Below are 13,444 nucleotides of genomic sequence, written 5' to 3'. Positions count from 1 at the left end.
AATCAATTTAAGGGGAATTATAAAGACATCCTAATTATTCAGGACCACCTGTGTATAAAGAGGAACCCCATATTTTTTATTTTCGTGATTAGGACAACGTATTATATGAAACCAATCCATGATTCATGACAAGTATTGAACCCACACACCCATTTTTGGGCAAAGAAACCTACCGAATGGATTGATCCAAGAAACGAAAAAGTTTGATCATGGACCTCACACTAAATTTGATAGATGGGGCCACCAAAAGATTATAAAATAACTAAAATTAGGAAATTATTAATTTGAACTTTACACCAATGTTTTAAAATTCAGATTGGACCGACGATTCAACTTGGTCTGACTGGATTTCCTATAAAAATCAGTTCAGTTCTTAATGAGCTGATACTTAAATGAGAATAGACGGTTTTTTAAAGCCGGTGGTTCAACTGTCTAAACCATCGATTTTCAAGAACCGATTCTTGAAAAATTGAAAATTTCAATTGATTCTCTCTTGCAAAATTAGAAAATCTAGTCCCTAATTTACATGTTTAGATTTTTAATACTACATATAGAAATTTATCATAACTAAAATACTAACAAATAAAAACTAGATTTTTTAGTACCAAATAAATATAGAAACCTACCATGACTTAAATTTTAGCAAATAAAATCTATTAATCAACTAAACCAAATATTAGAGATCTTTAAATAACTAAAAAATATCCTTAACTAAATCAAAACTTTAACATTTTTTATTTTTTTATAAAATATAGATAAAACAATGAAATACTTTGAAGCATTGAAGAAAATGAAAGATTTGGGGAAAAAGAAAATTTCATATATTCTGTTTCTTAATTATTCATTTTGTTGATTTCAACATCAAGAAGTTCAATTTTTTTTTTTTATATTTTACTTTGATTTGATGGAAGTTGTTCATCAATATTTGTTGACAAAATATGTTACTGTTTTAGTATTCATGTAGATTTACAAATTGAAATTTAATTTTAAAATCTTATATTTTATTTATTCGTCATGAATATTTTATGAAAATGTAATGAGAAAACACATGATCAGTGTATATATAAAAATCGGCCCGATCGAATTGAACCTTGGTCGAACCCCAGTCCAACCAATTGACCAAAATTTCGGTTTGATTATTGGCTCGATTTTTAATACATTTCTTTACGCCATTGACTAAAGCCTATTAAGTTAGAAACGTAACTAGAAAGTCAATCCACCCTAAGCTTATAAGTACCAAAAACTAACTCATTTAGAAAATCTTGAAGATGATTTATTTTGGGGGAGGAGTTTTTTACTAAAAATTTGATAATGGAGATTTAGGTCATTTCTCGTTAGTCTATGAGAAAATAAGTAAGTCAAGGAAGCAATGGCATCAATTTAAAGGCATAGGGTATCTCAAATACATCCTGAACGCCTACATGCCCCCTTGACCTATAGTAGCAAGATTAATGCAAAATGACCTCTTGACCCTAACTCATCTTCAACCTGAAACCGGAAACCCTCTTCTCTTTCTAAAACCATCAATCTCTAATGTTGAGTCTATTAAGTCATTTCTCATTAGTCTATGAGAGAAGAACTAAGTCAAGGAAGCAATGTCATCAATTTAAAGGCATAGGGTACCTCAAATATACCCTGAACGCCAACATGTCTCCTTGACCTATGTCTTTTATACAGTCCTCTCTAGTAGTTAGATTAATGCAAAATGACCTTCTTACCCTGAGTCATCTTTAACTTGAAATCGAAAAACCCATTGATTTTTCTTTCTAATACCAACAATATTTAATGTTGAGTAGAATTTTTTTTACCTTAGTCTTCAACCTTAATATTAATCTACTTAAACTAGTTTAAACTTATAAATAAAGATAATATTTTTGAAGTAGATCGAAGATCAAATTTTTTGATAGAAAATTTTAGAATTTTCTCAAGGGATTAAGATGAGCTCAAAATAACAAATCGAAGATGTGGTTTAACATATTAAATTTAATGGATTAAGATGAGCTCAAAATAACAAATCGAAGATGTGGTTTAACATATTAAATTTAATTTAGTCCAATAATTGATGAGTTTGGAGATGACTTGTTTTAGGAAGAAAAATAAAAGGTATTTGGTTAAGGTTAGAATTTTTTTTTTTTTTTTTTGGAGGGGGGGTGTGGGTTTGTCTTAAAAAAGAATAATAAATTCAAAGGGGGAATATCATCAATTTGAAAATGGGGGTACCTAAATCATCTAAAATTATTTTTGTTGTGTGTTTGGGGGGGTAGGGCTTGCAAAAATTGGTTCGATATTGGATCACTACCACTCCAAACCGATTCGATCCGAATGGATTAATGAATATGTGAACCGGATCCGATCAGTTTCATTTCATTATTAATCTAAAATCAATCCGAACATATGCCTTATTTTCAAATGATCAATATTTATAAAAAAAAATTAAAAATTAAAAAATTTACTTTCCAACTACAAATATAAAGGAAAATAAAAAAGAGTAAAAAGTTCTATTTATATGTATTTATATGAACTTATGACTAATAAAAAACTATAAAACTATGTTCAGATCAAATTTTTTTCGGAGCGGATTTGGGTAGATCCGAAATCCTGATTTTTCATGTTTTTTAGGATTGGATCAATTCGAATTGTTTCAAACTGGTTCAGAAATCGGATATAGTTTGGATCATTGCCAGCACTAGCATGGTAAAGTAAGGGTGTCAATGGTTACCCAATTACCTAATGTACCTGAAAGTGATTAAACGGTTTTGGGTCCACATGAAAGATCCGAATAAATTTTTATTCGATTATGGGTAGTCATTTTAAGGACCTATTAAGAATCAGGTCTCCATGGGTAAATGGGTAAACATGGTATTTTTAATTAATTAAGGAGATGTTTATATTTATTATTTAATAGTATAATTAATTAATAGTAATTATTAATTATGGAGAGATGTTTAAATTTTTCAATATCTCCTCAAACAAGTAACTTAATTCTCAAGTCTCAATATTTTCTAAATACATGTCCATATTCTCTTCTTTCCTTCTCAAGTTTCAACTTCAAAGAACAACTGCACTCACATAGTCACAGTCTTACAGGTTAGATCTTCTCATATTTAATTTTTTTTTAAGATTAAAACAAGCCATTCAAAGTTCAAAAGTACAAAAAAAAAACAAAAAAAAAAATTGTCTACTAACTTAGTAAGGTTTCACCCTTACTAAGGCTCCTAGGACTCACCTTGTGATATCAAAAAACATAATCTGATGATTCAAGGTTGTAGAAGACAAATTCTATAAACTTTGAAAAAAAAAAAACTCATAAAGTTATTTTTTGTTAGCTACCATTCTCAAAACCTTGGATCAAGCCTAATAAAGGTTAGTAGCAAACGTTTTGTCCTATATGGGTTAAAAGTTTTGGAATGAGTTAATTTTTTGTGTGTGTAAAGGATGGTCTCTATGTAAGGAGATCATCCTCACAAAAAATCAGTCAATTCCATAACTTCTAACCCCATCAAAAGTGATTTACAAAGTAACGATCCATAATTCTTCAACTTGTAAACCACTTTTGAAAGGGTTAAAAGTTTCAGAATAAGTTGATTGTTTGTGAGGATGAAATCTATGGTTAGGAAATAATCCCTACAAAAAATTAGCCCATTTCGAAACTTCTAACCCATGGAAGAGAAAATGTTGGTTTTTTCATTGGTTGTTGAATTTGACCCACATATATATATGAGGGCATTCGGTTGACAATCTTCAGACGACAATGCTAGTTCACAAAATTTGTCTTATATGACTTAAAAGTTTTAGATTGGACTGATTTTTTGTAAGAATGATCTTTATAGCAACTTTAAACACCCTAAACCCTAAACAATATAGATCATCCTCACAAAAAATCATTCCAATTTGAAAATTCAAACCCCATCAAAAGTGATTTATAAATTTACAATAAAAATCAACAATCCACAATTCTTCAACTTTGTAAACCACTTTTGATAAGGTTAGAAGTTTCAGATTGGACTGATTTTTTTGTGAGTATGACACATAAAGTCATGATCCGTAGACACATAAAGCTACAATGTTTTTTCTCTTATATGGGGAAAAATGTTCGAAATGGGCTGATGTTCTATGAGGATGATCTCTATGGTGAGGGGATCATCCTTATAAAAAGTCAGCCCATTTCAAAACTTCTAACCCCATCAAAAGTGGTTTACAAAAAATAAGCGGTCCAAAATTCTTCAACTTACAAACATGAGGCTAGATGTTTTAGAATGGGCTGATTTTTGGCAAGGATGATCTTATCACCATAGAGATCATCCTCACAAAAAATCAACTTATTCTAAACCTTTTTTGCCTATATAAGACAAAACACGTAATAGCTTTATGTGTATATGGATCCTGATCCATATATATACATATATATGCATTTTGAAGGGATTCCCTTGAACATCTTTCAAAATCAAGCATACGTCCAACATTCTACCACAATGTCTTTCCATACTAAAGTTTTTGCTAATGACTTAAATATGAAATATTTCATGTTTGTTAATTATTTACTTTTAATTAAATATTTGTTGCTTCCAAGAAGGTTTATAAAATATTAAAAGTTCGGGTTGGTTATGTTTCTTGTTTAGTGAAACCAACCTAGGTCAGTTCAATTTTTATTTAAGCTCAAATTGAACCAAACCGAACCAAGTTGCATCCCTTGTTGGAATAGTTTGCACCCCTAGCTACTTAAAGAAACCCAGACTCCCTATGTAAATATCAAACTTATTATGGGTGACTTCTAATAATTAGACTTGCTAATTTTTTTTATAAGAGTTTCCTAATTATTTTTCATCAATTTTTGTTTTTCAAACCCCATTAACATTTATATAGGAAAAATTCTTTCCTCACTTAAAAGTCAATATTGGATTTCACATAATCATAGATCGACCAATCGCATGAATATGTGTGTATTGAGGGCATCTCCAAATTAAAATACTATCCCTATTAGGTTTCACACCATGACTTTTCTGTGGGAAAAATCTCTTTATTTAAAGGTTTTACTTTCCATATTTTGGTTTATAAAAGATGGTTTGAATATCAAATTAAGAAGTTTATTGATAATTCTAAGGATTTTTGGTGAATGGACTTGACGCAACCTAATGTGGAAGCACATAATATATTTAAAAAAAAAAAAAAAAATTCTCTTTCATGTTTATAGCGAAAAAAAAGAAATTTTCAGATCTAATCACCTTGTAACATTCAAAATCGTGTTATAGAGGATAAAATTATTTAAAGTTTAAAAATAAAATAACAAACAGTTATTCATTATTGAATTTTATTTTTAAATGTGGATACTCACTAGCCGTTCCTGGTAAACACCACGAATCAAAATTGAAAAATAATTTTTAAATTTTTTTTTTTTTCTAATGTAAATATTTTCATGAAATCTAGATTTGGGTTGTTGGATTGTAATCATGATCATCAATGTAGCCAACCAACTTTTTTTAGATTAAAAAAATAAGTATGTACACAGAAAAAAATTGTAAGAAAGAAATTTTCTGTTTTTTTTTTTTTTCCAAAAGTTATGTGTTTCAACGTCAGCGTGCGTTAAGTCCGTCCACCAAAATCTGTCATATTATTATGACCACTCAATTAAGAAAGCAACGAAGTATATGGTAAAAGTCGTGCTGGATACAATGCATCAGGGTAGAGGATTGAAATCCTCCTCCCACACCACACCACAACACGTGTCACATAAGTCTCAATCTTAAGGATTAATGCTAAAATATCTTGTTTTGAATCCATGTGAGTCTAATAGACCTTACTAAGTCAGTCATGTATAATTTTTTTACACACGTGCCTTTTGCATGTGCCACCTACCTCCTACCATTATATAAGAAAGAAAATCCCTCACAGAAAATCGTATCGATAAAAAGCTTCTCTCTCACTGTGTGATAGTCTTTCTAAATACAAAGATGGCCCTTCTCTCTTCACAATGTTCTTTAGCTTTTTCTTCCTTGAGTACTTACTCAAACAAAAGAAACCTTAACCTCATCCGTGGAGAAGAGATGAAAGTACCTCCTTTCAGAAAGGGAGTAAAACATCCTAAATTAGTTACTCCCGCTGTGAAACAAGGAGTTCCAGGTTCAACCGTTGTTCCTGCTGAATTTCCTGCAGTAAAAAGAAGCGATTTTCCTGTCGACTTTGTGTTTGGAGGCTCTACTTCTGCTGTTCAAGTTTGTATTTATTTTCTCATGCTTTTGACATTAAAATAAAGTTCTACATTTTTTTTTTATAGATATTTACGAAAAAGTCATCAACTTTTGACGAATTTACGATTCCGGATCACTGATTCATATTAATTATCAAAACGTGCAGGATAATGAATTCGGAGGTTTTTAAAGTGACTATTTGCAAAAGTTTGAAGTGACAATTTCACTTTAAACATGCGAAATAGTCATTTTGTTCTGAATTATTATTTTATTTTACAAAAACGTGATCTTTCAATGAACAGTGACCGAAATGGTAAATAACTCATTTTCAGCTCACGAGATAGGAATTCACCCAATTTTTTATGACTAAATTACACTTTGACCTCCTGTGCTTTGGCATAAATCCATGTTGATCCCCTAACATTTTGGTAATTGTACTTACCTCCCCTTTCATTGACTGTGTTAAAATTCCGATATTAGTTTACTATTTCACCCCCATTTATATTTTTTATTTAAAAAATATTTTTAAATGATAATTAAAAATCCCCCATCTAAGCATTCACCTTGCTCTAGAAGCACATATTTTACTGGGATATTTTTTTTTTTGGAAGATAAGTTGGGGGTTAGGCAGACCCTCGACCAGTTATATTAAATTAACAAAGAATATTACATTCTCAAGAAAGGTTGCCCAGTGGCGTCCTTCTCAATAATTTTACTCAAATCCCTAGACAAAAGGGGGAGGGGGGGGACCATTGAATTATATCAGAAGACAACATAAATGAAGCTAGGTGATCAGTAGCTCGGTTGGCCTCTCTATAGGTGTATTCGTAATTATGCCATTGAAACTTGATTGCTATGGTTTTGATATTTTATTGGGATATTTCTGTCAATAAAAAAGTAAACAATTTAAAAAGGGCAAAATGGTCATTAAAAAAAAAGGAATCATATTTTAACTGTTTGGTTGTTGACGATAAGTAGATGGAAGAGGGGTTAAGTGAGTCCCTTACATAATTATAAGGGAGTTAAGTGTAATTATCTAAACATTATAGGTTCAACATAAAATAATACCAAACTATAAAGTGTAAAAGTATAAATAGTAAATAAATGACTGTTTATTAGGTTATAAACTTATAATAGGTCAAGGCTAATTAAGTTTGATTTTTCGAAAAAAAAACTTTCCTTACTAACATAGTAAGACTTTAAATCTTATTAAGGAAAGTTTTGCTCAAATGTATTACCACTTTTTTAATTGCATGGAAAAACTTATATATAAAAAACAAATAAAAAATTTGCCTTCTCTCATTATAATATCAAAGCTATTATAGATGTTGATTTATTTATTTATTATTTTGGTGGTGCAGTCTGAAGGAGCAGCTGATGTTGACGGGAGAACTCCCAGCACCTGGGATTATATTCTTACACAACAAGGATGTGAGTCACAAACCCTATTCACATTATTTTTTTTATTTAGAAAATCATTGCAATTTTTTTTTTTTTTTATAAAAAAAAACGTGGTATCCCCGTAGATAGAGGACTAGACTGTAATCGGGCTTTGCCCCAACCTGTGCTTCCAGTTATATTTGATAGGATTAATCTAACGGCCCACGTTTAGCCCACAACACCGTGGGTCATTAATCCAAGCGCTTTAGACAGTGGACCAGACAGTAATTGGGCTCTGCACGATCCGTGCTACCAGTCATATCCGATAGACTAATCCAAGGGCCCACGCTGAGCCCACAACCCCGTGCACTATTTAATTCAAAGGTAGTGTCACGACAAGAGGAGCACACCCCTGCCGTTACGGCTTAGCCGCCACCCTGATGGTTTGAGTGATTTTTTGCTCACAGCCCAACAGCTGTTTGACATGTGACATGAATGACATCAGCAAGAAAGAGAGAGAGAGAGAGTCTCTCTCAGACACAGCTTTATCTTTTAAGATTTCAAATCTTAAAAAAAAGATTATTTGGCCACATTGATTAGGACATTGAAAATCCATCAACACAGTCTTCTCAATGTCATGAAAATTAAAAAATATATATTATTTTTTGACTTTATTTAAAATGTTAAAATGGACAAATACCGAATATCCAAATATAAAAATAAAATTCAGCGATAAAAAATAACTATTTAATTTTATTTTTTAAGGTTCATATAATTTTATCCTCTACAACGTCATTGCATAAGATCATGTTTTTGAATGTCACAAAGCAATCAAATTAGAAAATTTTCTTTTTTTCACAATGGGTAGGAGAGATTGCTGATGTCATTCATGCCACATGTCAACCAACAGTTGGCTGTGAGCAAAAAATACTCTAATGGACCTATTAACCTTTGTTTTGGGAAAATTACTTACAGGACTCTTGCGGAAGGGTTTCTTTCTAAATAGTCCCTAAGTTTAGTGTGTTAGCTAGATAGGACATTTAGTTAACTATTTATTTCTTAATAGTCCCTCATATTGTTGAGTTCATAATTTACTCAACGCCTTTCTTTTTTGTGTCGAGTTCACTACTTTTTGTTTATTGTCGAAATCAATGCTTTTTTTAAATATCGTTGAGTTCACTGTTTTTTAAAAATAAAAAATAAAAAGTGGTGAACTTGACACTAGTAAAACTCACCCATTTTTCATTTTCGGGTTTTTTTCAACTAAAATACATGAAAAGATCGACTAAAAACTTGAGATAACGACTTGTTTAAATGATTTCAACCCAAAAGAACTATTATTGATCGTTTTCACCCATAAACTAAGAAAAAAAATGAAAAAATCCCTACTTTTTTACATACATCTTCAAAATGTTTGAAAAAATCTTTAAAAGTAACTTCTTTTTTCTTAAATCCTACCTTTTTACATATATTTTTAAAATGTTTGAAAAAATCATTGAAAATGATTTCTTCTTTCTTAAATCCTTTATGACAGAATAGAGTCACAGAAACTTGATTGAGATGTCAAAAATCCAATTTTTATATGAAAACGATGAGTTCAAATGGTTAGGGCATTCAATCATGAGAAATGTGGGAGATGAAGTCTAGGGGCCGTTTAGAAAAAAAAAAAAGTTTACAAAATATCCTGCCAAGCAACTGCTGAAAACTTAGCAACTACTTAAAAAGAAGCTTCGTGAGGGTCCTTTAAGTAATTTTCCCTTTTGTTTTTCATCTTACTTGAGTTCCTAATATGTCCACTTAGTTTTCTAACTTTGACTTCTTTATCTACAGACACTGATGGCCCTCTTTCCTATGTCAACTATAAAGTATGTATATATAACTTTCCTGATTTCACATTTCTATTAATTTAATTCATTTGCTTGTTTTGCAAAAATAAGAATAATAAAACAAATGGTACCCTTAATAATAATGCTACATAACCTTATATATCTCCCCTTCGTCCCCGTTCTATCTTTGATCATAGAATGATTATTCTATTCTTTATTCTTCTTTGGATCATAATCCAATCAAAACTACTAGAGTTATCATATCATATAGAAAAAATTCCTTGATTCTTTAATTTTGATTAAATAGTAATAGTTCTGTTCATTGGTATATTACATTTGATACATTTGATTTGGATGAAATCTAAGCGGATGCAATATTTCCTATCGAACGAGTAGAAGGTCTACATTTTTTTAAGAACATGTTTTTTTATGTTATTTCGTACTGTACAATTCCTTTGTTTGTGGGATTATTTTCCTGCGAGAGGTAATAAGAAGTATTATAGAATGGATTGTTAACTATGTCTAGATGGCAAATAGATGAAAATTTTATTGATAAGAGAACTTCACTTCTAGCCAATATCTTATCACGAATGATTCCAACAACTTCAAGAGAAAAAGAGGCATTTACCTATTACTGAAATTGTGCTATTTGATTTTGTTTATCTATTTATCATTCTCAGTCTTATGAGAAAAGCACATGATTCAGGATAGAAAGAAAAAAGTTTATTTCAAATAAAGTTAGTTTTCAAAAAGAATCAAAAAGGGTAACTAAATAGTAACAATTAACGACCCCCAATTAGGGAGGCAACTATTTTCCAAAATTTTATATTATAAGAACCACATTACTAATGCAGCTCAAATGTTGAAAAAGTCTTGCTTCAAGCCCAACTATCTTCGGATATCATTGACTGTTCAATATATATATATATTAGGGGGCGGTTCAATGGTTTTTCAAAATATAGGTTAGAGGTTTTGGATTGAGCTGATTTTTAGCGAGGATGGTCACTATGATGAGAAGATCATCCTCATAAAAAATCAGCTCAATCTGAAACTTCTAAATCCATTAAAAGTGATTTACAAATTATTGACAAAAATTGATTAAAAAATCGATGATCCACATTCTAAATCACTTTTAATGGGGTTAGAAGTTTCAGATTGGACTGATTTTTTTTTTTCTGGATGATCTTCCCATCATAGAGATCATCCTCACAAAAAATCAGATCAATCTGAAACTTCTAACCCATATTTTTTAAATTTATTAATGTTACATTGATTTTACATATGTTTTTTCATATGTCCCTTGATCCTGACCCCGTATATTATTGAGGTATGATTTATCTTGAATATTTTTTATCATATATATTATTAACAACCCTCTATGAAACTTAGAAAACTACCATGAATCTTAGTAATATCTTTAGTTTATATTGTAAAGGAAAAATTTGATACAATCCTTCCTTACCAAACCGAAAATGGACATTAATTAATCGTTGACACCACTTTCATAGGGAAATTTTTTCTGAAATATGTGGCAGCGAGGATTGTACCCAATACTGACTTTATCACTTTATTGTAATTGCAGGAAGATGTGAAGTTGCTGAAGCAAATGGGAGTGGATGTGTATAGATTCTCCGTCTCTTGGAGCAGGATACTGCCTAGTATGTTCTTCAACTAGTATCTTGTGTAATAAAATTCTTAAATTGTCCTCTTTCCATTAATTAAATGAAAAACTATGGTAATGAACATGAGTGGAAAAAATATATAATTAATAAGGAACTTTAGAATTACTCAATTACTTTATTAGTCAAAGGGAAACACCCAACGCTTGCAATTTATCAGCAATTCCACCTTTGACTCGTCGTTAATGTGACATTTTAAAGCTCTTTTTACGTAGATGTGTTAATTATTTAACGGAACACCCAAATTGTCTATAGACCATAACGGAACACCCAAATTGTCAATAGACCATAGTTTATCTTGACGTTTAAGATAAACTGATCACTTTCAACATTCAAATATAAATCCTTTAAATCCTGCTCAATTGTCACTTCAATGTTTCATATAAATTATTGCCTCTTCTCTTGTATTTTTGTTTTTGTTAGGGAGCAGATCCTCTGTAGTACGTGTTCCCTGCGAATGAACTTTAAGTAACAGAGATTTATGTGTTAGAAAAGAAAACCTAAGGCCACAGCCTTGTAAGGATCAGAGTGTAGTCGTGTAGATGAGGTTTAAAATTCTTTTTTTTTAAATAACAAAATTTTAAGCCTGATAAAGGCTTTGAAATTGGACGGTCCTTGAACTCCAATTTTCTAACGAATGTGATTTTGAGTATATATGATGTGCCACTCTCTCAACCATTAAAAGTCACTAAGACAATTATATGATGATTCGCTCCCTTTTTGTTAATGGCCCCACCCTAATATTAAAGTCAATCATTTTGCATAGTTGCAAGATACATCATCATGTAATATTCTAACATAATCACTTGGCAGGGCACTACAATCAAGCAAAAGATAAAAATCTTTTTCAATAGCATCTTAGACATGACATTATTCTCCATTAATGAATTTCTTTGACTTTTTGGTGCTTGCAGAAGGAAGGGGGGAGGTAAATCCAAAGGGCATCGAATTCTACAACAATCTCATAAATGAATTACTTGCAAATGGTGAAATTAATTGTTCTTCTTATCAATAGTAATTTTACATGTATTTTTCTCCTGTTGTTAAGACTGATCATGACTAAAATATTTCAAATTTTTTCTTTTAGGAATACAGCCCTTCGTGACAATTTTCCATTTAGACTTACCGGTCGCTTTGGTTAACGAATATAATGGCTTTTTGGATGTCAACATTGTGTAAGTATCTCATTTTTTATTTATTTATCTTTCACTTTTTTTAAAATTCAAATTTATATGTATTTTGTTTTTCTGTTTTTAGGGAAGATTACAAAAACTTCTGTGACGTATGTTTCAAAAATTTTGGAGATAGAGTCAAATATTGGGGGACAATTAATGAGCCAGATGTTTACGCCCAACATGGTTATAAACCACTAATGTTGGGAACAGATGATCCTGCAAAAAATCCTTACATTGTTGCTAAAAACATCATATTAGCTCATGCTACTGCTGTTAGACATTACAAAGCAAATTACCAGGTAACAAATTAAATTTCATAGAAGAGTGAAATTAATTGTGTTTATGAATCAACTTCTCTATTTGTTCAATTTATTCATTTTCCAGTCATTTGAGTAGCTTTAAAGATATTGTTGTAGTTGCATTTAGCAATCTTAATGGGTATAAGCTTCACAAAAAAGTAAAAATAAATCATAAATCGTATTTAAAATTATGTGTGTTATTTACAATAATGAATTTCATTTTTGTTGGTCTTTCTGTGATCAACTATTTTTCAGGCTACTCAAGGTGGAATAATTGGTATGACGGTAAGCCTTATATGGATGGAGGCGTACAAAAAAGGCTCGAAAGTAGATAAAGAAGCAGCAGACAGGGCCTTTGCCTTCCATACAGATTTGTTAGTGACTCTCTATTCAAACTTCAGAATGAATATTTTGAATTATCACATTCAATTAAACTTAATCAAGTGTGTCGTTTTAATAAAAATTTAAAGTCTACTAACCTTTTTATTTAATTAGGTTTGTGGAACCATTTGTGTATGGAGACTACCCATTTATCATTAAAGCTTTGGTAAGGGACAGACTAACAGAATTCACAGCAGCAGAGAAAGAACTAATTAAAGGAGCATATGATTTTGTTGGAGTCAATTACTATACTGCAAGATATACCAGATCCCTACCAATAAGTCTAAATGATGCACCTGTTGACATGGATATGGATAAGGACCAATATCGGGATTTATTAGGTGATGCTATATATCTTGCTAACTGATATCCCTAATTACTTGTATTTTAAAAGAAAAAGTAGGTTTTTCTATTATGTTCTTGTGTTTGGACCTAATATATTTTTCATATTGTTTGTCTTTCTCACAGAGATTGGACCTGATGGAAAACATATTGGTGACGAAGTAAGAATGACTGTTA

General features: G+C 30.8%; 1 protein-coding gene across 1 annotated transcript in view; it reads left to right on the top strand.

Annotated features, from left to right (window-relative positions):
* LOC147387347 (uncharacterized) overlaps positions 1-13,444 on the top strand; it is a 71,375-nt gene that overhangs the window by 45,253 nt on the left and 12,678 nt on the right. Inside the window, exons 2-10 of the mRNA XM_086421564.1 lie at positions 7,547-7,616; positions 9,396-9,430; positions 10,974-11,049; positions 11,985-12,056; positions 12,158-12,245; positions 12,328-12,544; positions 12,800-12,918; positions 13,040-13,266; positions 13,394-13,428. Of these exons, the coding sequence (XP_086277690.1) occupies positions 7,547-7,616; positions 9,396-9,430; positions 10,974-11,049; positions 11,985-12,056; positions 12,158-12,245; positions 12,328-12,544; positions 12,800-12,918; positions 13,040-13,266; positions 13,394-13,428 (939 nt within the window). The remainder of the gene's footprint in view (positions 1-7,546; positions 7,617-9,395; positions 9,431-10,973; positions 11,050-11,984; positions 12,057-12,157; positions 12,246-12,327; positions 12,545-12,799; positions 12,919-13,039; positions 13,267-13,393; positions 13,429-13,444) is intronic.

The sequence above is a fragment of the Akebia trifoliata genome, chromosome 13 (genome assembly GCF_017979445.1).
Source record: "Akebia trifoliata isolate Shusen 1 chromosome 13, ASM1797944v1, whole genome shotgun sequence".
Classification (NCBI taxonomy): domain Eukaryota; kingdom Viridiplantae; phylum Streptophyta; class Magnoliopsida; order Ranunculales; family Lardizabalaceae; genus Akebia; species Akebia trifoliata.
Note: the sequence above shows the minus strand (reverse complement) of the source record. Positions and strands in the feature narration are given on the sequence as shown.